The 23,742-nt window shown below is 40.4% G+C and overlaps 1 protein-coding gene and 1 long non-coding RNA gene across 5 annotated transcripts in view; one reads left to right on the top strand and one right to left on the bottom strand.

Moving 5' to 3' along the window:
- Positions 1 to 11,524: 11,524 nt before the first annotated feature.
- Positions 11,525 to 13,068, bottom strand: LOC105354467. Its single transcript, XR_909081.2, has 2 exons — positions 12,367 to 13,068; positions 11,525 to 11,772 (listed from the first exon to the last, which is right to left on the bottom strand). It is a non-coding gene; the product is annotated as an uncharacterized LOC105354467 (long non-coding RNA).
- Positions 13,069 to 17,711: 4,643 nt separating this feature from the next.
- Positions 17,712 to 23,742, top strand: part of LOC101158610 (regulator of G-protein signaling 17) — a 55,313-nt gene continuing 49,282 nt past the window's right edge. For 3 of the 4 annotated variants that reach the window (XM_011477657.3, XM_011477658.3, XM_020704932.2), the window contains exon 1: positions 17,712 to 18,016. In XM_011477657.3, coding sequence (XP_011475959.1) covers positions 17,960 to 18,016 — 57 coding nt within the window. In that variant the 5' untranslated portion in view covers positions 17,712 to 17,959. The remainder of the gene's footprint in view (positions 18,017 to 23,742) is intronic. The other variant, XM_004071055.4, reaches the window with a different exon arrangement.

Below are 23,742 nucleotides of genomic sequence, written 5' to 3'. Positions count from 1 at the left end.
AGATACAAACTTTAGGAGATAATGGAGGATGGGAAATGGCTAAAAGCTCAGATTTAGTGACCATATACAAACACAAATGGATTTTGCCTGACTCACACTGATGCTACTGTGTTGCACATGTGCCTAAATGTGCAATGCTGTCAATAGCCTCAAACTTTCTTTACATTTAGGTTAATATTTTATAATCTGCTGACACTAGAAAGCTGCTCCTTTGTTAGCTGCCAGGACACAGATAAGGGAGAAAGTTGTAAGAACGTTTCTGCTAATGCAAGAAATCCAACAATGGTCATTGAAACACATTGAAACTGAGAAAAGCAATCAAATGTTGCTTCACATTTTTGTTTAAAAGAATAATTTAAAAGAAGTAAAAAATGATGACATCCTTATAAATAATTCGGAAATATATTGACCTTAAGGACAACTTAAATTACTCTATTCAGCATCACAGGGATCTTCAACCTTGTAATCTGTCATTTTTGTCAGTTTAGATCAAAGTTTAGTTATTTGGTAATCTTTTATCCAAAGCGACTAACAAGAGGAACAAAAAAAAATGAAAAATCAGTTCAGGGTCAGGTTGGATAAAGTGCTTTCAGAAAAATCTGCTTTATTTTCTTCTTTTTGCCTTGGAAGTTGCAATATAATTGAGTTGTCAAACTTTTCTTGAAGATTGCAAATGTTTAAAAAGTGACAGCATTCTGTTTTGGTGAGATATGCATAACACAACGAGCATGGAATACAGAACGAGGAGATAAAAAAAAGACAATGGACAAAAGACTTCACGACCACTCCTTCGCAGCTTGATGTCATAAAAGCATTACTAACCAGTTGTGGCACTTATAGCAAAATCGAGAGGAAATCATCTAAGAAGACACTCAAGACAAACTAAGAGGTCAAGGTTTATTAGTGCCAATTACATCATCATACAATGTTTGAGTAAGTGTAGAGTTGCGTGAAATTCATGGAAGAAAGCAAAGAAGAACACCACTGTTAAAGGTAAGAAGAACCTGTTACAGTCTTAAGTGTTTCGGCGATGGTTGTTGCAGGCTGCTGTGCTTCTGATTGGTTGAAGCTGTTTTTGGTTGGTTAATGATGTTGCAGGCATTTAGGGAGTCCTTACAATGTCACGTCTGTTGGAATGTTCTGTAGGTACTCCTGTGTGTCCGATTGTTTTTCAAATTTTGGTTATTAAAGTCTTTTGTGGAAACAGCTGTGGATGGTCATCAATGTTAACCTGTTGTGACGGACAGGGGAACAACTCAAAACAGAACATTACCAGAACCAAGGAAATAAAACTGACAACCAAATCCAAGAGCACAACCCTCACAGAAGCAGGACTGGAATTGCCATAATGCATGTTGACAAGCCACAAGCCTGAGAAGATGTGTTTACAGGTGGAATTTTTGATAAGACACATCAACGGAATACTCCATCCACCCATTTTCAGCAACCCCTTTTGAGGTCACAGGGTTGTTGGAACCTATCCCAGCTACTGTAGGGCAAAAAGCGAGGTACACCCTGGGCAAAATTGCACACAATCACATGCTCACTTGGGGACCATTTAGAGCCAACAGCTAAGCACTTTTTTGGATTGTGGGAGTAAACTGGAGAGCCAGGAGAAAACCAACACATGCATGCAGCAAACATGCAAACTCCACACAGAAAGAACCCAGCAGGGATTAGAACCACCAGCTCAATGATTACACAGGGGAAAATGAAACATATCAACAAAGGCAACATATTCCATGGAAGAGTCTCTGTTATGGTCTGGAGGAAATTTTAATATTATCAAGCCAAACTCCCTTGATTATCATGTCTTCCAAGAGGACAACGATCCAAACCAGTTAGAAACACCTGGGAATTCAATTGTAAAACACTGAATTACTCTCTAGTGACCCTCTGTGAACCCTGATCTAAATCCTAATAAATATCCTTGGAACATCTGAGAAAGGCCTCCTCCAAACCTGAGGCAATTAAAGCAAATTCCTCAGTAAGTAAGAGTAGCCCACAATACCTGCTGACGGGTGCAGAAGTGTCATGGACTGTCACAGAATTCCCTTGATTGAGGCGTTTGCCTAAAAAATTGAGCAATGCAATACTAATTAAGGGTAACCATAGTTTTTTTTTCCAGGTTTGTTTCCACCCTTCCATTTTCTTAACCCGCTGCATCCCTTTCGGGGTCACTGGATTGCAGGAGCCTGTGCCGGCTACTGTTGGGCAAAGGCGGGGTACACCCAAGTAGCAAGTCTATTGCAAAGCATACAATCACTATCTCAAACATGCAGGTCTGTTGCATTTTACCTAATGACTCAGTTAAACAACAATTCAAAACCAGTGTCTGACTTTTGTTGAATAATAACTAATTTTCAATAAACGTTCACGTTTTATGAATTTTTCGGTTTTGAAGTTCTTCTATTGCAACATTTTCTGTCATTAACAGGAGGATTCAAGCAATTTTGTCCATGTGTGTAGTTTGGTTTGCTTACAGTGGAAAAAAAGAACAGTTGATGTTACCCAAGGGATTGCCTCAATAATCTGATCTGTCATTTTCCATCAAATCTTGAACTCCATTCAGAGAGGATTAATGTCTGCAGGACAGACCAATTTCATATCTACAGGGGAGATCCTCATCCTGTCTGAATAGGCTCAGTTTATGTTTTCCCCAAAATGTGTTTTCAGCCTCAATACCTAAATGCATTGAGACTGCTTGAAAGACCACTCAGATTGGCTTAATAGAGGGTCACACAGTCAGAACCACAATTCCCTTTAGTTTCGAGATTATACTTGACTTATGATCCTACACAAAGAAAACCTCTTAATAGATTAAAGCAAGTTTTTTAAGAAAAGACACTGTCACAAGAAAAGTCAGACGGCTGGATATTAGCTCAGCTAAAAGTCCACAAAGCTAAATCAGGGTCAGGCAGGCACGGGTCAACAACGATCATCGGAGCATCAAAGGAGAAACAGGAGAATTCAGGATCCAGGGGCCTCATTTATAAAACTTTGCGTAGGATTTGTGTCAGAAGTGGCGTATGGATGAAACATAGGACGTGCGTACGCACAGAAATATTCGGAGTTATAAAACCGTGCACACGCACATCCTATGCATCTTTCCCTTAATAAATCACAACCAATTCTAAATGCAGCGCAGCTTTTTGCGGCTTCATGACACGCCCATAGTTGCCCATAAATAGTCCGTGAAACGCCCACAAATGAATATTCATTGATTGCGAAACCATGGCAAACACCGAGAGGAAATCAAAAAAACGTAACTTCACTCAATGTGAAGTAGAAGTTATCGTTGGCGAGGTGGAAAAGAGGAGAAAAATGTTGTTTGGAGGGCACAGTGTGGGCATTACTAATGCCAAAAAGGCACGTGGGTGGCAAACGGTGGCAGACGCCGTAAATGCTGTAGCCTCACAACCTCGGACCGTGGCCGAAATAAAAAAGAAATGGTCGGACATCAAAGTCGAGGCAAAAAAAGTCTGGCGCTGCATCGCCAGAGTGTGTCTGCCACGCGGGGGAGGGGGGGGGACACCGGAGCTGACCCCTCTTGATGACAGACTGGCGGCAATAATTGGGGAATCCCTTTTAAGTGGAGTGGTGACTGAGGCGCAGGGGGACACCGACGCGCCAGATGCACTGGGTGACACACCCCCAAAAGCCCGCAGAGGTCCAAAAGGACGGCTCGAGGCAGTCGGAACCGGCTCATAAGCCAGTCGTCCTCGTTTGCCAGCAAGTCTTCTTGCTGTCTAAAGATGCGTTCACTCCGAATTCTTCCATTTGCCACATCTTCTAAGAGCGCAAGATCAGCCATTGTGGGTCATTACGCATTGTGATGGGGCATTTTATTTCCATCCATTTAATTACATCTGACAAGCTACAGATGTCGGTAATAATCGACGTGGAAATGGGAAATTGATCTGCGCAAATGTAATTTCTTGTTGCTTTCTGAATGGTTGAGACATACGCCATACATTGTTTTATCAAAAATAAAACAAACTAAAGGCATATGCATGAATACCATAATTCCATAGCTTATGAAGAAATGTTTTACTATGAAAACCACTTTCCCCAGTGGACAATTATATTTCCGTCTGTCTGTCTGTCTGTCTGTCTATCTAATGGCACCTATATCGGCTCCGCCAGACGGACACACTGACGAGAATATCAGTTTTGTACATTATTTCGTTCTGTTAACTATATTATTTATGAGGATGAATTGCACAACATGCCAATATTGCAGAACGTATTTCACTTTTCTTTCTGCAAATAAGTGTTCATTTGAATTTCTGTTGTAATTTTCGTTTGATTTTTTTGTTTGTTTCACTGCTGATCGATCAAACGGGTCTTCGTGTAGGCTGTTAATTGTAAGACTTGCTTTGTGAAGTCTCCGTGTTATTTATCAGAGGCAGTATTGTCATTTTCACTTTCACGTGTTTCTTCCATCTGCCGACGGTGTCGCCATTTCTCATGTCACCCGTTTTTGTGCGTACGCCTGGGTCAGAGCTTGCGTGAAGGACCGCACATTTTCCCGTCAAGTTTGCTTTTTATAAATCTCAATTATTGCGTAAAGAGCGGTGTACGCCTTCTTTTGTGCATACGCAACGTTTGTAAATGAGGCCCCAGGTGAGATTCTGGGCAGGCAAACAGAGTCAAATACAGCACAGGGTTAGGAAAGCAGAAGATCAGGTCCAGATATAACGATCGGTATAATAATAAATACATTTAAAAAACAAAAAAATAATAATAAAAAAATAAACAAATAACTAAATAAAAGGCAGAGTGGCACAAACAATACTTCACACTGGGTGAGGCTCAGTGCAGTGCTTAAGTATGCTGTGATTGATTGAGTGAATGAGAGTCAGGTGTGCAACATCCAGGAAGTGCACGCTGGGGTTGCTGGGAGATGTAGTGTGGTTCGAACTCTGGAGACGGTTCCTCCTGGTAACCAGAGGGGGAGACAGAGCTATGACTTCTGAGAGACCTTTGTGCATAATTGCAGTGTATGGCAGAATAAACAGAGTTAGATTAAGCGCACCCTAATCTGTCAGGTGAAACATTGTAGTTTTGAGTGTAAAGAGATCCAATTCTAATGCCAATCTCGGCTCTGATTAAGTCTATGACAATTTGTGATCGTAGGTTTGTTTTTTTATATTATCGCCAAATGCTGATTTTTTTTTTAACTGCAGGAAAGCAGATGTATAATTCGTCTGGGGTATTTACAACAAATTAGTTTTGGAGGTATTGCAGTTTGAACTAGCAGCAGCAGGAGATGTGCACAAACTATGCAGATGACTGAAGCAGACAACAAATGTAGAGCAAATGTAAAGTACATTATGGGGGTAAAAATTTAATTTTTCAAGTGACCTTTGATTATCCATCAGTTATGTTGTTAAAACCTCATTTTATCGTTTGGTCAATTTACCAATAATGTGCCACATGCTAACAACTGACTCCGATTAGTTTGGTCTGGATCAAGTCTTGAACCTTGGTCTGTATTCAGACTGCTGTCTACCCGATATTTTGAACCAAAGCTTGTGAATAAAACCACGTGACTAAAGATTTCTTCAGTCATTGGCCAGAAAATTATGAGGGCAGGGTAAAACAACAGAAGGAAAATAATGGAAGTCCTAAGCTTTGCCATCCCAAACTTTATATTTTGCTGACCAGTTTTGAACGTCTGTATCAAGGTCAGGTACAGCAAATTTTAATGCTACTTTACTTACATGCTGCAAGGCGGTTACTGAGGAGACGAGGGCTGTGCAGGTATGCTGCTAAACGTTTTTAACATATAGATCGTGGGGAAAACAGTGTGAAAAGATAAATGTATCACGTAAAGTTGTTTTAATGAGTCTGCATTCATCAGGCCACATTTCAGTTAGTTGCTGTGTCTCACTGTTGCTCTGTTACTCTGTTTACACTGCATAATGCCCAGCTACAGTGGCCCTTATGATCCAGTTGTTCCACTCCGAGCATGGAGGAGCGGAGTCTAATTGATAACTAACCAAGACTCTGAACTGCGTGAACTCTGGTTCACTTTAAGAAAACCAAATGTGCCCTGTCTGAACTGACCCTAAGTCACATGCACCCATACGGGGGGTTGATCTGTACAGGTGCTGCTAGGTGCACTCATCACTTAAACAGCACTAAAGGGCCTCTTGCAGAGCACGGGGTTCGGGGTCTGTGTCTCATCTATTTCACCCTCATGTATTATGTAACCCTTGTGCTATCCAAGGCACTTTAACATTGGGAGTTGGGTCATCTAGACCCACTAGACAGTGCTCTGAACCTTTTTTCTTCAATGATTTGTGATCTTCACTGGTGTCCATGGATTACATGAAATCTTTCCACCTTTATCCACCTTTGTCATGGTAGGGAGAACACGTCAATGTAAGGGTGGGGTCATCTAAGATAGCACAAGGGATAAGCGTTTCCTACAACATGTCATACACGTAGAAAAAAGGTGCATCAACTCCTTTGCTCTGTTGGTTCAGTGAGTGGTCAACGGTCTCATTATTCCCTTTGGGCCACCTGTGTGCCCTATCCAGATTTGCCCATTTTTTGCCTGCAGACAGCCTGTACCCACCTCTAAGGGCCGTTGTGTCTAAGGTCATATGGACATTGAGAATGCTAAAATGATGGGAAGAAACAGTAAACAATTTGCACTCACACTAAAATAATATGACCGCGCAATCCTGCTATGGACTACAAATATTTTCTTATTCTATTTTGTTGATAGCAGTTTTACGTCCGAAGGTAAGAGGATACAGCTCCACCTAGTGGCACTTTATTAACTCTATTAACACAGACACGTCATTAACGGCTAAAGCAGCTGCAGCAGCCCGTGACATCTTAAGACATCATCATTTTTTGATAATGAATGACAAGGTTTCCCGATTTTTTTGACAAGCATTAGCAGTAATCTCCATCAACATCATGATGACAGGAAGTTCACAAAGTCCATTCTTTTCCAGTAGCTCAGACTGGGTTTTGTCATTTTTCTTGAGTTGTTGCTCAAAGCTTTTCTTCAATTTTATGCCATACCTGGAGAAAGTTGTGCATAGAACTCTTGCTGCTCATCAGTTTGCAGTTGGTACTCCTCTCGCAGACCCTCTTGTTCGTAACATAATATGATTTTGGTCGGAGAAAACAATGGTGGTTAGAAATGCAGTCTTTTTTTTTTGCATTAAAAAAGAATCCGTGCAATGACTGTCACTATCGTGACATCCAAGGCATCTTCTGCAGGCTCCCAGTTTTTCTGCAGCCACTTGCGTCTCATGGAGATTCAATACCTTGAACTCTTTACAGAAGATTTTATCACGATGTTCTCCGTCACCGCATACAACACAAACATCAGAAAGTGCTTTCTTTGTTACTCTCGTAGAGGCATACTGCTCGTCAAAGGTTCTAGAAGGATGTTGAGCTGACTTTTCCATCTTATCCACCATTTTTAACTGCTCCAGCATCTCAACATTTTTTCCTGATGTTGTAGGAAATGCAAAAGTTCATCGAAATGGTTTTCTGATGAGATGTCATTTTTAGGCTCTACTAAAAGAGTTAGCCAGTTTCTTTTAATGAAGTCAGGTACCTTACTTTCTATTGTTTGTGTGACATATGGATTCTTCATTGCACTTAGCTCTGTCTGGGACAGCTCTGACAGCTCTTTAGCTTTCCTTATGACTCAGGATCTAGAACTGTCAGTGCAGCACTGGATTTTTCATGCAAGAGTCTGTGTGGAGTCCAGAAATTCTTTTATGCACACACATTGATTACAGGCAAAGGAGTTACAGGTGAGGATAGTTACCTTTAGCTGTCATTCAAACCCTTGTGTTTCAGCTTGTGTTCACATTTTCAGAACAAAGTCATCAGGGTACGCAAACTTTTGAACAGGGTCATTTGGGATGTTTCTGTTGTCATGATGATTTAAAAAGGGTAAACAGAATGTTTTGACAAGAAATGGCTTCACCCAACCACTAACTAAGAGTGGGAAAAACGTTTTTTATCATTGATATTCTATGAAAAATGACCAAGAAACCATAATTTCTTCCCGGTTATGTAAACTTATGAGCACAACTGTAATAAATAATGTAAAAAACAAGTTACACAAAGGGTGGCAAATAACAGTAGATGGAATTACAGCCTTAGGAAGTAACAGAAGATGCTGTTGTGCATTATATACTGTAATATTTCAAATGGCACAGTAAAATTATCATTAATGATAGAATGTCTATTTAAAATCCTGAGGTGGTATTGTTGTTTGGTGGTTGGAATGCTGTGTGTATGTGGGGGGGTAATATTTGTGTTCTAGATGGCTATTTAATGTCCTGATGGCTGATGGGAAGAAGCTAATTTTCAGTTAGTTTGTTCTGCTTCTCCCGTTTATCCCCAGAAGGTAGCAGGGTACTTCTGTGGTGACCTGGGTGGTAGTGGTTCGTCTCAACTTTTGTCTCCCTTGGGAGGAAATAAGAGCTGGCAGTGGTGTCCAGGGTGGTTGGAGGCTTTTATTGACTTTTTAGCTGATCTGATCACCTTTTCAAGTTCTTTTTTGTCTGTGATTGTGCAGCCAGCAAACCATATAAAGAATGCTAGCACATTGGTAATGGTTGTATGCAAGAAGGGTTGCATGGTGGCAAAGTGGTTAGTGCTCTTGCCTCCCAGTGAGAAGGCCTGGTTTAAATCCCAGCTGGGACCTTTCTGCATGGAGTTTGCATGTTCTCCCTATACATGTGTGGGCTTTCTAGAGCAGGGGTGGTCAAACTCATTTTCACTGAGGGCCACATCAGCATAGTGGCTGTCTTCAAAGGGCCAGATATAACTAAATGTAATGAAAAATAAATGTAACTACTCTTTAATGTTAAATAATTCATTATTTATTCATTATAACTTTTTAAAGTGACAATTACAGTTGCATAGAAAAAATATGTTTGGCTTGTTACTCTAGCATAAATCCTTTTAAATTTTGTCCACTTATTAAAACCCACATAACTCCATCATCATTGGATCAAACTGTCCAAGTGAATAAAGAAAGATAACATAAAACTGAGCTAGAAAGAACATGTATCACATTTGTAACATTTTACAAAAAAAGGCTGCACACAGTCTTGCATCCAACTGATGGTTTGATGACAACAATTTGTTGTCATCAAAGATAAGTAATATGTTATCAACTAAAACAAATTTTTATTTTAAGAAATTGAAAACCTTTATGCTCTCACGGGTCACATAAAATTACATGGCGGGCCACATTTGGCCCCCGGGACTTGGGTTGGACACATGTGCTCTAAAGGAGTGTTTTTCAACCATTGTGTCGCGGCACACTAGTGTGCCGTGGGAGATGGTCATGTGTGCCGTGGAAAATTACCCATTTTCACTGATCTAAAAACATTTCCCATCTCCAGGATATCAGCTCATCCAAACAGGCCCTGATAAAACACTGAGTAGTTAAGAATATGAAACATCGTAAAATACTTTTTTCTTTCTGTTTATTTGATTCTATTAAAGACACTTTGATAAGAATGGCGGTACCGCGATTTAGCCGCAGCTTCAGCTCTGGTTTTAGAAAAGTCCCGCCCCTTTAACTGTCTCCACCAGTCATTCTTGGGATTAATCACATGTCATCAGTCTGACCAATCAGAAGTGGTTAAAGTCTTCACTTCCTTGTTCTGATTTAGCTCGTAAAGTCTCTCTGTTTCAACAAAAGTAACAGCTAAAGCTCGTTTTTAGCGGTTTAGCTTTCCACAGAATCCAGTGTCAGACCGTGGAACAAGTGAACAACACAATAAAGCTCAGAGATGCGTGTCTGTCTGCCTTCTGCGGAAGTTTCCGCACTGAATCTCCCATGATGCATAGGGTCAAAAAGACAGCGTCTCAACGTACAATGAGTCTTCCCTGTTAAACGTCTTGAAACCACAACAAACACAGTTTTTATTCTTCTTGATGAAATTAGAAGTCAACAGTTTAGTTCTCCTTCAAGGTTTGTGTTTAACAGCCAAACATCCCACAGTTTGGTCCAAGTCATCTTTCTAACTGAAACACGTTTATAATAAAGTCTGGATTATTTTATATGTTAAATTTAAGAAGTAATAACAACGTTAATGAAACAGGATTAAGGTGAAGTGGCCAACAAACACAATTAAACTAAATTGAAACAATTTAATCATTAAAAAATATAAAACATTTTTGTTAAAGTTTTCAAAAACTAAATCTTTAAGACAAAAGAAAAAAAAAACTAATAAAACTTCAACATGTTTCACTTGTGTAGCTACAGAAAACATACATATGTGTCTTTTTGTGTAAATTGTATCAAACATATTGTGATCATATAATTGTTCAGAAAATTAGTTGCCTTTGCAACAACATTGAAATAAATTTAAAAAATAAATAAATCACTATTTAGAAAGAACATATTTGATTTGTGAGGTTACATAAAATTGCATGTTAATAAACTGAAGGTAAAAACAACCAGGGTAAAATTAAGAATAATTTAGTTGAAAATTATGGAAAACTAATTTAATTTATTACATCTTTTAGAAAAAACAGCTGCAACTTTCAGCTTTTTCTGCCACAATTATCACAACAATGCACGTGAGATTGTAGAGGGACTGTACATCAATACAGACTAGGAGTTTCTCCTTATTTCAATTTTTGGATGCTGGTGTGTCGTTGGATTTTTGTCAAGGATAAAGTGTGCCTTGGCTCAAAAAAGGTTGAAAAAAATCTGCTCTAACATGTGTAAGTGTGCATGTGTTAAGGTCTTGACAACCCATCCAGGGTGTACCCCACCTTTGCCCAACAGCAACCAGGACAGGCTGTGACAACCCTGTGACCCCTGAAAGGGTTGCAGTAGGTTGAGAAAACGGGTGGATGCAAGAAACCAGCAGCTTCTCCTCTAGCTTTTATTTCTGATTCTCAGGGTGTGGAGTTGGTGCTGGGCCATCCTAACAATCACCATCCCTGGAGGCAGGGATGGTGAAGAGTCTTGCCCAAGGACACAACGCCAGTTGGCTGGGGGGAGCAGGGATCTAACCGCTGAACCTTTAGCCATTGGCCTACCTACTCAACAACTGGAGCCACTGTCACCCAAGGAGGACAAGAAGACTGCACCATTGGACACTCTGCTTGGCCCTGCAATGTTCCCTGGGTTTACTGGCCTGAACTCACAAGGAGTCTGATGTACTTAGACTGTGACATGTGTGTTTGCAATCTTTAGAGAAAGAGAGTGTGTTTGAGGCCGTACCACCCCAAAATAAGGAAAAGAGGAGGTGTTATTGGTGTGTTAATGTTAGAGCAACACACCAATAAAATCTTTGTGTAGTCTGTCACCTCTTGTAATCCTTGCCAGACATGAGATTCTGTTGGGTAAAGGGGTCCCCCACTTTATTTGTGCACTTTGCTTTGGCCACCTTGATACTTCTCCCCAAGTTTCCCCTTGTACATGTAACGCTTCTCAGATTATGTGACTAGGCGCAATAATCAGAATCCGTCTCAGGGAGCCCAAGGTATGTAAATGAAAACAAGACAGCGATGAAAGTAAAATGCAATCGATTGTATTAACAGAAAATAGACATTCAAACAATACAAAAAAAACAACAACAAAAGGAACCGGGATATGGGTCTGAGTCCTATTGAGTGGTTTCCAAAAGTCTATTGGTTGGGATGTAGTTGAGGTTTGCTGCAGCTGAGGAGTTGTTATTGAGGGTGGAAGTATCAGGATCTCAGATTTGGGTAGCTCGCCATCAAGTTGTAGATCAAAGCATATAACAAAAACCTGACCTAGAAAGGGTCAGAAAAAACAGATCAAGAATTGAACAAAAAAAAACAGTCATTTCACTGGGTATACTGAAATAGATCAGATAAATCATAATTGTAGAAACAAGAAACAAGAGAAACAATATTCTTATCAAATAGCTGTTTCAAATAGAATTCAAAGTGTGTACACAAGTCAAACAATTCCATATCAAGGTTCAATGTAAGTGGATAAAAGTTTTAAATCAAAAATGTACTCTGAAGTTACAAATTAATTTTATCCCATTATCAAAGTAGAAATAATTTTCAACAAATTAAACTTTCAAATTTCAAATGTTGCGCAACATGGTTTTTCATTACATTATCTAATTCAAAGACAGTGGCCATTTTGGCATCATGGAAATAAAAGTAAATAAAACGGTTCAAAATGTTCAATTAACACAAAAGAAAGAAAGCAACTTAACAAAAATGCTTCGGCTTGAATTCAGGCGACTAAATTAAAACAACCAAACAAGAACCATTAAATAAAACAAAGTCTCAAAGGTGAGGCAGCATTAGCTTAGCTCTGTGACTATGATAAAGCTTTTTTCTGTTTTCGGTGTCGCGACCGCAAAAACTCACCGATGAGCAGGTCTCTTTGGGTTTAATGAAATGGAAAATTTGAGGTTTCCAAATATGTCTCAAGAAGGTGTTTTAGGCGTCCTGGTGTGGCCACAGCAGCAGCAACAGCTGAGAGCTCAGAGCAGGACGCAGCCAGCAGGAAGTAGGAAGAAGCAAGCAGGAAGTGCACCCACTGACCTGGAGCTTATATACACAATTACCCTTTCAAAATAAAGGCGGGGCCAGGTGTTCCCACTTAGTCTGATGGCCAGGGGCTACATACAGTTATAGTGGGCTTTGTCTCCCAGACCTGAATAAGAGCTCTAGCTTTCAGGATTGAATGGACATCACTGGTCATCCATGGCTTCTGGTTTGGATAGACATGAATGTGCTATTCTGATATTGTGAATGTGCTATTTTGGCTACATCAGTTCAGAATTTGATATGAGTCAACACAGTGACTGTTCCATACCCTGTTGTTCCAGGATACTCCACTCCGAGGGTGCGAAGTTGTCCTGTACATCGTCTTGCCAGGCTTTAACAGTTTTGTGGTTAGTTTATCGTATTAGGGGGCTGGCTGTATGCTGGGATCCTTGACTGTTTATGACAACTAGACTGAGTGATCCCTTCCCCATCAAGTTCCAAATAAGTACCCGCTGGTTCCAAGAAGCCAAAATCCCATAGACTTTTATAAAGAAATAAGCAGCTGTTACTTAGTCATTATATTTGTCAGAATAACCATTCTTTCTCTGCTACCGTTTGTTTAACATGTTCTTGATTATCCTAAATGTTTTAATATGTTTTCTGTACAAGTTATTCAAGTTAAGGACGGGTCAATCAGATGCCTCAATAAAAGCATGTGGTCTCACATTTAATTTTAGAAGCATTTGATTGACAGATTCTCCAGAGTCTGCTTTCAAGTGGTACGGGTGTGAACAGCCATTAAGATCACTTCTGATTTGCCAGAGAGGTTGCCATGGAAATGATGACTCAGATCGACTCAGACCTATCACTATGTATGAATACTGATATCGTCTGGTTCCAACATGGCAACATCCATATCGCAAAAAAATGCCAAGTGAATTAATTGAATTTCATTGGACCCCGTCACACTCACTCAGTCCAAATCTCATAAACAGTCAAGGACTGTATATGCCCTTTTTTCGGGCAAACTACGGGAGAACGGTAGTTTTCCCTCTCTGGGTGGGTGGAGTGCTCCTGCCTCTGGTAGAGGAGTTTTAGTATCTTGTTCACGGGTGAGGGAAGATTGGAGAGGGAGACTGAGAGGTGAATTATGGTCGCTGTACCGGTCTGTTGTTGTTAAAAGAGAACTTAGTCAAAAAGTAAAGCTCTCCATATACCGATCGATCTTTGTTTCAATACTCACCGATAGTCATGAGCCCTGGAGAGAATGAGGTCCATAATACGAGCGGCCAAAACGAGCTTACTCCATAGGGTGGCTGGGTGCTCCATTAGAGATAGGGTGAGAAACTCGGTCACCCAGAGAGAGCTCGGAGTAGAGCCGTTGCTCTTCTGCTTGAGAAGAGCCAGTGGAGGTGGCTTGGAAATCTGAACTGGATGCCTCCCTGGGGAGGTGTTCCCAGCATGTCCCCTTGGGGCCCTGGGGAAGATCCAGGACACGCTCGAGAGACTAAATCTCTTGTTCTTTGCTCTCCCCACGTCACAAAGTTAGGCTAGCGTGGGGGTTGGGGGTAGCATGTAAACAGCAGTGATGATCACTGATGTTTGTTCTCTGGGCCAGGTAAAATAGTCTCCACCCTCATAGCTTCTAAATCAGGTGAACAATGGTAGTCTGTGGTCTTACTGTTTGTATGCTAGTCATTGCTAATAAAAACACACTATCCCCTTTAATGCTCTTACACTTCCCGTATGCCTTCAGCATCAGTGTCTTCAAGTCTTTCAAGTTCTTGTAGTGTTTAGCAGCTTGTTGCTCATTTAACAACAGTCTTTAATCAAAACCAAACCTTCCCCACACATTAGCCTGAGAAAAAAATGTAAAATAGAGGACAAATGATAATGTCTTTACAGAAAATACCAGAAGACTGAAAGCATGAAACAGTGTTAGATTAGTATCAAAACGTGGTGACAAAAACAGGTCTTGTGGGGGTGTGCTTCCTGTTTACAACGATGAGAGGAAAGTTTCACTTCCTTCTCAGTCCAACTTCATTCTGTAAGAAAGGCAGCTCCATCCAGTAAACTAACTATCATAAATGAATCTGACCTTCGATATTTTTACTTTGAAGAAAACATGTTTTGAATCATTTTGACAAAAGTCCCTTCTACTTTCTAACAAAAATGTTTTTGGTACCTCATCATATTTTCATAAAAATTCAAACATGTTTGGCCTGCCATCATTTCAGGATAATAAAAGGAAATATTTGAGGAAAAAGGCTTATGAATGAAGTAGGTTGTTTGTGTTGACAAGGATGGTATTTTCTGCTCTATAAGGCGCACTGGATTACAAGGCACACTGTCAATGAATGGTCTATTTGATGAACTTTTACAAGTGAGACAAAAGAGTCAGAGAAAACCCCATCAATCAGTCAGACTTTAGTAACTGTGTTCACAGTAACTCTAGAGCTTGTCTGCAGCATGCAACATTAGAAGCATTAGCCGTGTTAGCGTATTCACAACACTTGTAACTCCCAAGCTTGTTTGCAACATATAAATAAAAAGACAGATACTGATAAAACTAACATTACTGTGACTGCGCTGACTCCCAGCCTTGTTTGCAACATGTAAAAAATACACAGTCCGACACCGCTACATGTTAGACACGTTGGAATATTTACAATAACACCCAACCTTGTTTTCTGGAAAAAACAGATTTGCATTTTGACAGTGTCGTGTACCTTTGAAAATCTATTCAGCATCAGTAAATACAACCAGAATTTATCCAGATATAAGGCTCTCTGGATGATAAAGCACACTATTGTCATTGCTAATATTGATCAATGCTTTCTTTCTCTTTACGTTTGATTTTCTTGAACAATTTTCAGTTCTTGAATCAGTGTTGAGTCACTCTGTATATAGTTTTGCTAAAACATGTTTAATCTCCCTACCATGATAAAGGTGAAGAGGATTTCATATATTCTATGGACACCAGTGAAGATCACAAATCAATGAAGAAAAAAGGTTCAGAGCACTGTCTAGTGGGTCTAGATGACCCAACTCCCAATGTTAAAGTGCCTGGGATAGCACAAGGGTTACATAAATAGCATTTTTGCTCCTTTTAACAGCTCAGTTAGACTTGATTTGGCTCTTTGAATTTTTGGATGCATTTGGAAATATCGTCTTAACTACTGTTATTTTTAAAGCCACCAGATTTTATGTTTTGTTTTGATGCACCAGACTTTGTGAGGTGGGGAAGAAAATTGCCTCGACGTGTGAATATTCAGCGGTTCCATCCAATTTAAAAGCCAGAGTCCCCCGCTGGAATTAATATGCTCGTTGAAGCTTCACTCAGGCTGTGATTTTAGTCCTGTGAAAGTAAATTCGAGGTGTTGAGGCAAATCTTTGCGGGTCTGCGGAGAGCTTAGTGGGGAAAGGCAAACAATAATCACAGAAATGGCTGCACTCAGTCATATGCCGAGGAGAAATCAGGTGTCGGGACCAGAGGAAACAAATGCAACGTGATTGCATCTACGGGTCAGTTATGGTTGCAAAACAAATATTACCCGCAAGGTTGTCTTCCTCAATGTGACATGCAGCTTTAGTGCCCCCCAATGGCAGCTGGACACACTACAGAGAGAGTCCAACAGGTGGAGAGTTATTTCAAAGCCTAAAGCTATTTTTCCAAACTGAAATATACAGTTTGTATTTTAACAGTATGTAGATGATTTTTTAGACCATGTTTTGGTCGTTGTTCATGTTTTGGTCTTAGAAGGTGGTCTGGTTTAGGAAGTCTCATAATTCAATGTGTTGCTCAATTTTACCCCACCAAACCATGAATATAGCTTAGACAGGGCAAACGTATTTGATAAGCAAGACTTCATACTCACAACAGCAGGGATTTGTGCAGCTCCCCAGGACTCCTGTGACAGATCAAAGGTTAACCTCTGATAACAGCTGGAGGCGGAGACTAAAGCTTGGTCTGTCATGCCAGTCAGGCAGGAGCATCAAAATAGGCATTACCCCCGATGATTAAGCTGGGTATGCAGTAGAAGATGAGCTGTGGATCATTGAAATGCAACTCCCTCAAAGATGTTGGAGGATCAATGAATACAAGTTCACAGTGATCTAAAGATAGTGTCTGTCAGCAGACATGAGTGGACTTCATAGTTCATCGAAAAATGAACTTTGCTGATGGCTTTGACTTGTACACATACTGAAGAATTATTCAGTCAGTTTAATTTGAGAGATTACATTTTTAGTAGCGTTTCAAAATGTCCTTACCTCCATGGGTGCGATATTTTATAGGAGTACAACCAAATCAAATTAGCATTGTGAAAAGGGATATTTATCAACAAAATTAAATGTAGATTGATATTTAATCTAATGATGAAATTGCGTCAATGTCTTTATAAACCAGAAATACTCTCACACGGTTCTTTATTTCTTTCTTCTTGGTGTTTGGCGCCCCCTTCTGTGCATATTCATTGATTCACCTACACAATATTTAAAATAAAATAATAAAAAAACAATTTAAAAAAGGTCAGAAATGTATGTCTGTTTTAATTATTCTTTTTGCATTCATTTTTATTTGGTTATTATTTTCCTGAGTCATAGTTGTGCCCATTAACATCAGTGGAAATGTTTTTCCATCCTAGTAATTTAATTTAATTAAAATGATTTTTAAAGAAGCCACATAGACTTTAACTTGATTGATTTTATAAAAAAAAATTATTATTTTTACTTGTCTCCTTTACTTTAAGTTCTATATGACATATAGTTCCATTTCAAATACAATCACACTTTGAAACTGCACTTTCATCTGGCAAATAGAAAAGAATTATAATTTGAAGTTGTAATTAATAGTGATTTAATTCTAATTTTAATATATATTAGCTTTGAACATCTTAAAAAAGAGAAACTAGTGCAACAAACACCATTTTATATTGAACTTTTTGTCATTGTCGTTTGTAACGTGAAATTAGTTATTAATCATCTGTATTTCTTAATAATAAGCTACATTTTTAAAGTTGCTAGGTTTGAGTAAATGTTTAAAAATATTAAGAATGTAATTAGGATTTTTACTATGAATCATAATTCAAATCAGTTGCAGTTTGTAATAGGCTAATGATGAAAACCTGTGTCTGACATTGTTGTGTGTTAAAAGTTACAACTCTATATGCATGAATGAACGTGGAGCTCCGCGCATGCGCCCTGCTGACTGTGTCCGCGAGGGCAGCGAGCTCGCTTCCTCTCTCCCCGCCGTTTTTAGCTGTCTCTCTGCCACACTCTCTATGGGAAAAACCCAAGCAGGGGGGAGATCAGCAGAAGGGGGAGGAGGAGTACTCCTTCCGACACAGCGGCGGAGGTAGGCTACTCCGAAAACATATATTAAAATATTTATCGGGAGGGGGGGAAAGAAAAAACAAAACAAAACAACGCACCGGTGCGGAGCGGCATTGGACCGACAATCTCCACACGGATGTGCCTCCGAAAGCGCAGCGGATACCGCCCTCCGGACCCCATTAATGCGAAGATTGTGAGTATCCGCCGGGCTGCAGGGCAGGCGGGGAGGGGAGGGGAGGGCTCGCTGCTTTCGGCTTCGTGCCGGGGGCTCCCGTCAGCGGAGCGGAGGGGCTTTTCTCCGCTCCGCGGCGCGGAGGGAAAGGTCGCTCCTCGCTTCCCCCTCCCTTTTCCTTCCCTCTCCTCGTTCCCTTCCCCATCCGTTCCGTGCTTCCCGTCCTCACCTACCGCCTGCTTCCTTCACGCCGGCCAGGAAACAAGCGGCGAGGCTCGCTGGTGAAGAAGGAGGCACTGACGGCCTTTGGCTTTGCCGCCGTCTGTCTCTTACCACACTCAGCTGCTTAAGTTAAGAGGAAAAAGGAACAACTGGGGAAGTTTTCTCACCATGTGCAGCTTTATCCTGTCTTTTCTGAGCAGCCATGCTTAGTTAATTAGTTTTAGAGAAAACTGCTGCTTATATTTATGGGAACAGCAAAGTTTTTAGGTACATTTTTAAAGATGATTGTTGAACATGCATTGATGGCAGCTTCATTTTTAATCAAAACAATGAATTTGTCTGAAAGGACGGAGGAAAAAAGTCTTTTTTTGGGTGGAGTCAGATAAACAGCCCAGTTTTAAACATGATCCTGGGTTTTCCACTGATGCTGAACTCATTTAAAACTTAGTGTAGGATCAGGGTTGTCTGTCACTTTAGTGCCTCCAGTGAAGCAGCAATGCAAACAGACCAAACCAATGACGATAGTTTGGTTCATTTGGGCTTTTTTTTTATTGAAGTTTGACTGGCGATCTGTCCGGGGCGAACCCCGCCTTCACCCAACTCTAGATAGGATAGGCTCCAGCAGCGGCGCCCCACACACAGGTTTAACGTCAGACAATATATTTTACTAGGTGGACGTGGGCCTCCACTTTTTTTGGTTTCTTCCAGTTTTCCTTAACGTTTGAGGGTAAAGTTTAGCTTCATCCTCTGTAAAATATCTGCAGCTGCTTTAAACTTTCTTTGTACGCTACATTTATTTTAGGAACAATGGGATTTAGATTTTCCCTCAACTCCTAGCTGTCAAAGTAGAACTAAACACTTTTAAGTTGTAAACCCCCCCCCCCAAAAAAAAGGCTGGTCACCAAATCTGGTATTTTAAAAAATATACATATAAACAAATCTACCGTTTGATCCACTTTATTAGCAGCGTTTCTCCAAACTTTAGACAGCCGGTTGCTGAATATTATGCATTATCATTATGGTGTGTGATAGCAACTGTTGCCATAAATCCATATTTGGAGTATTTGTATTTGTCTGTTGAATGATGCAGCTTTTTTAAAGGTCAAAATCCCTTTTTCTGTGAAAAAGGCATTTGTTTCCTTAACTTTTCTAGCTTGGAGGTTTCAGTTTAGCAGTCGGTGCAGTCCCTTTAAGAAAGTAGCAGAGGTATTTTCCACACGTGACCGAGCGACTTGACATGCGTCAAGAGTGAGTCAGATTTGGTGGAAAGCATTGGCTAGTTTTCCAAAGTAAAACTTCAGAACCAGATTATATTTTATAGTTTATTATTCCCATTGCTTTGACTGAATGAAGGTCTTTACAGACATCCTACCTTTCTGCTAAGAAGATGGATAGAACATCTGCAGTGCAGTCCTAAATCTGAAGACGTAGCGCTGGTTGATAATCTGCAGGACTAGTCTTGTCATGCAAGAGTTTGTCGTATGCGACCAAGACATTAACCAGGACGTCTCATAATTCACATGAGGCTCACTGCAGACCTTCTAGTTGTCAAGCTCTCAGGGCATTGTGTGACAATGACACCAAAATATAAGACAGACGTTTTTTTTTTTTTGCAGCTTCTCAACGATATCTCTCCAAAAAATTGTCAGACCATTCCGTGGTTTTTTTGAAGAAGTGTTGTGCAAGTGTTTATAGTTCCTCACTGCTCATTTTTCATACATGCCCAGTGCCAGTAGAACAGTCTCTTCTGGCTTGGGAAATCGCTACTCTGCCCCTCAGCTCATCTCAACAGTTGAATCACACTCATAAAGACTTTTGTTCAACTTGAGTTATGCATCAGAAATGAGTTGTGAAACTTAATTTTGTGGGCTGTTAGACAAAAAAATAATGTCAGCAATTTTTATTTTTTTTTGCTGTGTGCCATAAGTAATTGTTAATGGCTGACGAAGTATGCCTTATCACTTTTTAGCGCACGCCGTGGAAGCCTGAACCCTTCAACAAGAAGCGGAGGGCATTTCATACTTCGAAGGCCATTAACCCGCTTTATACCATGGTCACTTACAAAAGAAATAAATACTAACCAGTTTTTAATTTCTCCGATTTGGATAGCTTTTTTCACCGAAAGCGGACTATTTGTTCTGTGGTGCGGCGCCTTGTCATGGTAACCACCGATTGCAATCAAGATTCAGCGATACAAAGTGATATATATATATATATATATATATATATGAAAAAAAAAACGCCCCTCTCACCCTCCGCGGGTGGTTTCTCCTCCAAGCTCGGGTCCTCTACCAGAGGCCTGGGAGCTTGAGGGTCCTGCGCAGTATCTTAGCTGTTCCTAGCACTGCGCTTTTCTGGACTGAGAGGTCTGAAGTCTTTCCAGGTATCTGTTGTAGCCACTCCTCCAGCTTGGGGGTTACTGCCCCGAGTGCTCCAATTACCACAGGCACCACTGTCACCTTCACTTTCCAGGCTTTCTCCAGTTCTTCTCCGAGTCCCTGGTATTTCTCCAGTTTTTCATGTTCCTTCTTCCTGATGTTCGCATCCCTTGGCACTGCCACATCCACCACAACAGCTTTCCTCTGTTCTTTATCCACCACTACAATGTCTGGTTGGTTCGCCATTACCATGGGGTTTCCAGTTCATATTTTGCACACATGTTCCTGTATATTATTCCAGCCACTTGATTGTGGCGCTCCATGTATGCTTTCCCTGCCAGCATCTTACACCCTGCAGTTATGTGTTGGATTGTTTCAGGCGCCTCTTTGCACAGCCTACACCTTGGGTCTTGTCTGGTGTGGTAGATCTGAGCCTCTATATCTTTTTTATCTTATCATCCAAACAAGATATGTGTATATATATATATATATATATATATATATATATATATATATATATATATATATATATATATATATATATATATATATATATATATATATATATATATATATATATATATATATATATATATATATATATACACCGCTTGTCCAGATGATGAAGCTGAAGGTTTTTTTAACCCTTGTGCTATCTTAAATGACCCCACCCTTACATTGACATGTTCTCTCTACCATGACAAAGGTGGATAAAGGTGGAAAGATTTCATGTAATCCATGGACACCAGTGAAGATCACAAATCATTGAAGAAAAAAGGTTCAGAGCACTGTCTAGTGGGTCTAGATGACCCAACTCCCAATGGTAAAGTGCCTAGGATAGCACAAGGGTTACAGAAGCTGGTGCAGTGATACAGAAGATTTGAGATAAGTGACCGGAACTTCTTTTCGGGGCGTGCGGTCATCACTGTGCATTATCACTTTTTAATGCACACCCAGTAGCCAATCAGAATCGAGTATTTACCCGAACCATGGTATAAGATGCTGTGAGCCAGTTTTAGGGTTTCCTCAGTTTCAGGGTCGCAGTGGTCCATCCCAGCAGTTAGTTTTGAAGAGACAGAGTAGACGATGGACGAAGTCCGTGTCGATCAAATGGTACCAAGTCCGTGTCGATCAAATGGTACCAGTGCATAGAGAAATGATTACAAACATGCAAGGAAGGCCCTCTTGGGACCAAGAGGACTTCCAAACCGCAAACAGAAGGGCCTGGTTGAAGTTCAGACGTATTTGTCTGAAGAACCACAGAAACCCTTGCATTTGCTTATGACTTCTACTCACTCCAATCATCTTTGATATTGTAAAAGTGTTCCCAGTGATCTTTTATTTATAAATGCGCTATTAGCGAAAATAAGAAATAATTTAAAACTGTCTTTTTCCAGAGCATAGTTTTTGCATAGCAGCAGGAGTTCATTAGAATTTCCCCTCTCAGTTGTGGGCAGGACTGTTGGCACAGAGTGAGCCTGCCGGCCGTTATTTCAAATATATCCCTCTGTTTACACTCTCTCCTGCTAACTCACAGCCCCTCACATCCCCAAACCTTACATTAGCAGTGCGACAAAAATGGTGAGCAATTTTGGAGCTGTCCAGCCGCACAGTTAGGATCCAGATTTCAGTTCAGACGAGTAAAAACAAAGATGTACTGTTTGTCTTCAAATGGAAACATCAGAATGGAGCAGAGGAGGAAGCTTGTGGCCTGCTGATTGAACGTAACGACCACAAGCTTTTTCCAACAGCATTTTTTTGTCCAATCCTGATTCGCAACAGTTAAAATAGAGAAATACTAAGAAATGCAATTTTAAGCTTAATTTTCTTTACGTCCTCCATCATGAGAAAATGCTGCAAGAACATGTTAAAAAACACCAAAAACAGGATTTTTTTTGGAGGGTCTTTAAACCTACTTTCAGCGGCATCAAAATAAAAGTTTTGACAGCAGAATTTTCAAATAGGAGCAAACAGTTGACAACTTAATCCTGGTTATCTTCTTTTTTAGTAAGTCCCCATCAATCAGAATGATAGTTAAAGCTTCTACAGGCTGTGGACTGCTGAGCAGCCTGTTGGGCTTTCAAAAACCATGCTTAGTCCGGTCTTTAGTGCTGCAGATGCCTCCATGTTTTCCTGGATAATCTGTGTTTGCAGCTCAGGTTGCTCACTCACTCGCTCAGTGTTGAGAAGTTGAGCTGTACTTTTGGATTCTTTCTATTTACAGTGAACACTGCGGAGAAAACCCAGTGATGGATGGGGACAGCCAGCTGCTGATGCATGCGGGACTCTTCCTTAGTGCATCTGTGGTTTACAATTATGCACATATAATTCTACCAATCCCCTTAACATGCTGACTATTAAACCAGAATGAGAAAAACAAAAACCAGTGCTGTCCAGAAAAAGTTTATGTTAAAAAAAACATCAAATAAAATAGAAACGTTGACCCAAACGCTCCATTTTGATTAAATCAAACTACGACCGTCTAATACTTTTAGTGATATATAAACGGTGCAAAAGAAACACCTTTAATTGAAGAATATAGGGTTTTTATCAATTAATTACCGTAATTTCCGGGCTATTGAGAGCACCTGATTACAAGCTGCACACTCCCAATTTAATGAGGATTAACCACTTTTTTCATGCACAAGCCGCATCTGTATACAAGCCGCAGGTTGTGGTGATTCAACTGATGCGTCACTGATTGATTACCTTTGCCTGAATACTAAAAGACCACAGTAGTCTCTCAGTGGGAAGAGTAACCAGTAGTTTAGCCTATTTATTTGAACACAGCCACATCTGCCTACCAGCTTCCTCAGTTATGGTGTGGAACTTCACATTCAGATTCCCCACTTCCCATGAGTCTTAGGGGTTTAAGGCGGGGCTCACCCCCGGTTCGCCACACTGCGTTGTAGATTGAGGATGTATATTTTCTGAAACCGCGTGCGTGTTTAAGAAAGAGCAGGGAGCTGCAGCGGAACGCAAGACCAGCTCTCCCCTCCTTCCGGCAGTAACACGGCAGCAATGTGGAAATAACAGGGCTGGTTAAAAAAACATACCAGTAAAAGAGAGCAGCAGTGACTTATAAGAGCGCGCGGCACAGAAGTTAATACTTATATTACTTATAAGAGCGCGTGCGCCAAAAGTTTC

Source organism: Oryzias latipes, chromosome 7 (assembly GCF_002234675.1).
Source record: "Oryzias latipes chromosome 7, ASM223467v1".
Lineage (NCBI taxonomy): Eukaryota > Metazoa > Chordata > Actinopteri > Beloniformes > Adrianichthyidae > Oryzias > Oryzias latipes.
This window is presented reverse-complemented; position numbering and strand designations above follow the sequence as displayed.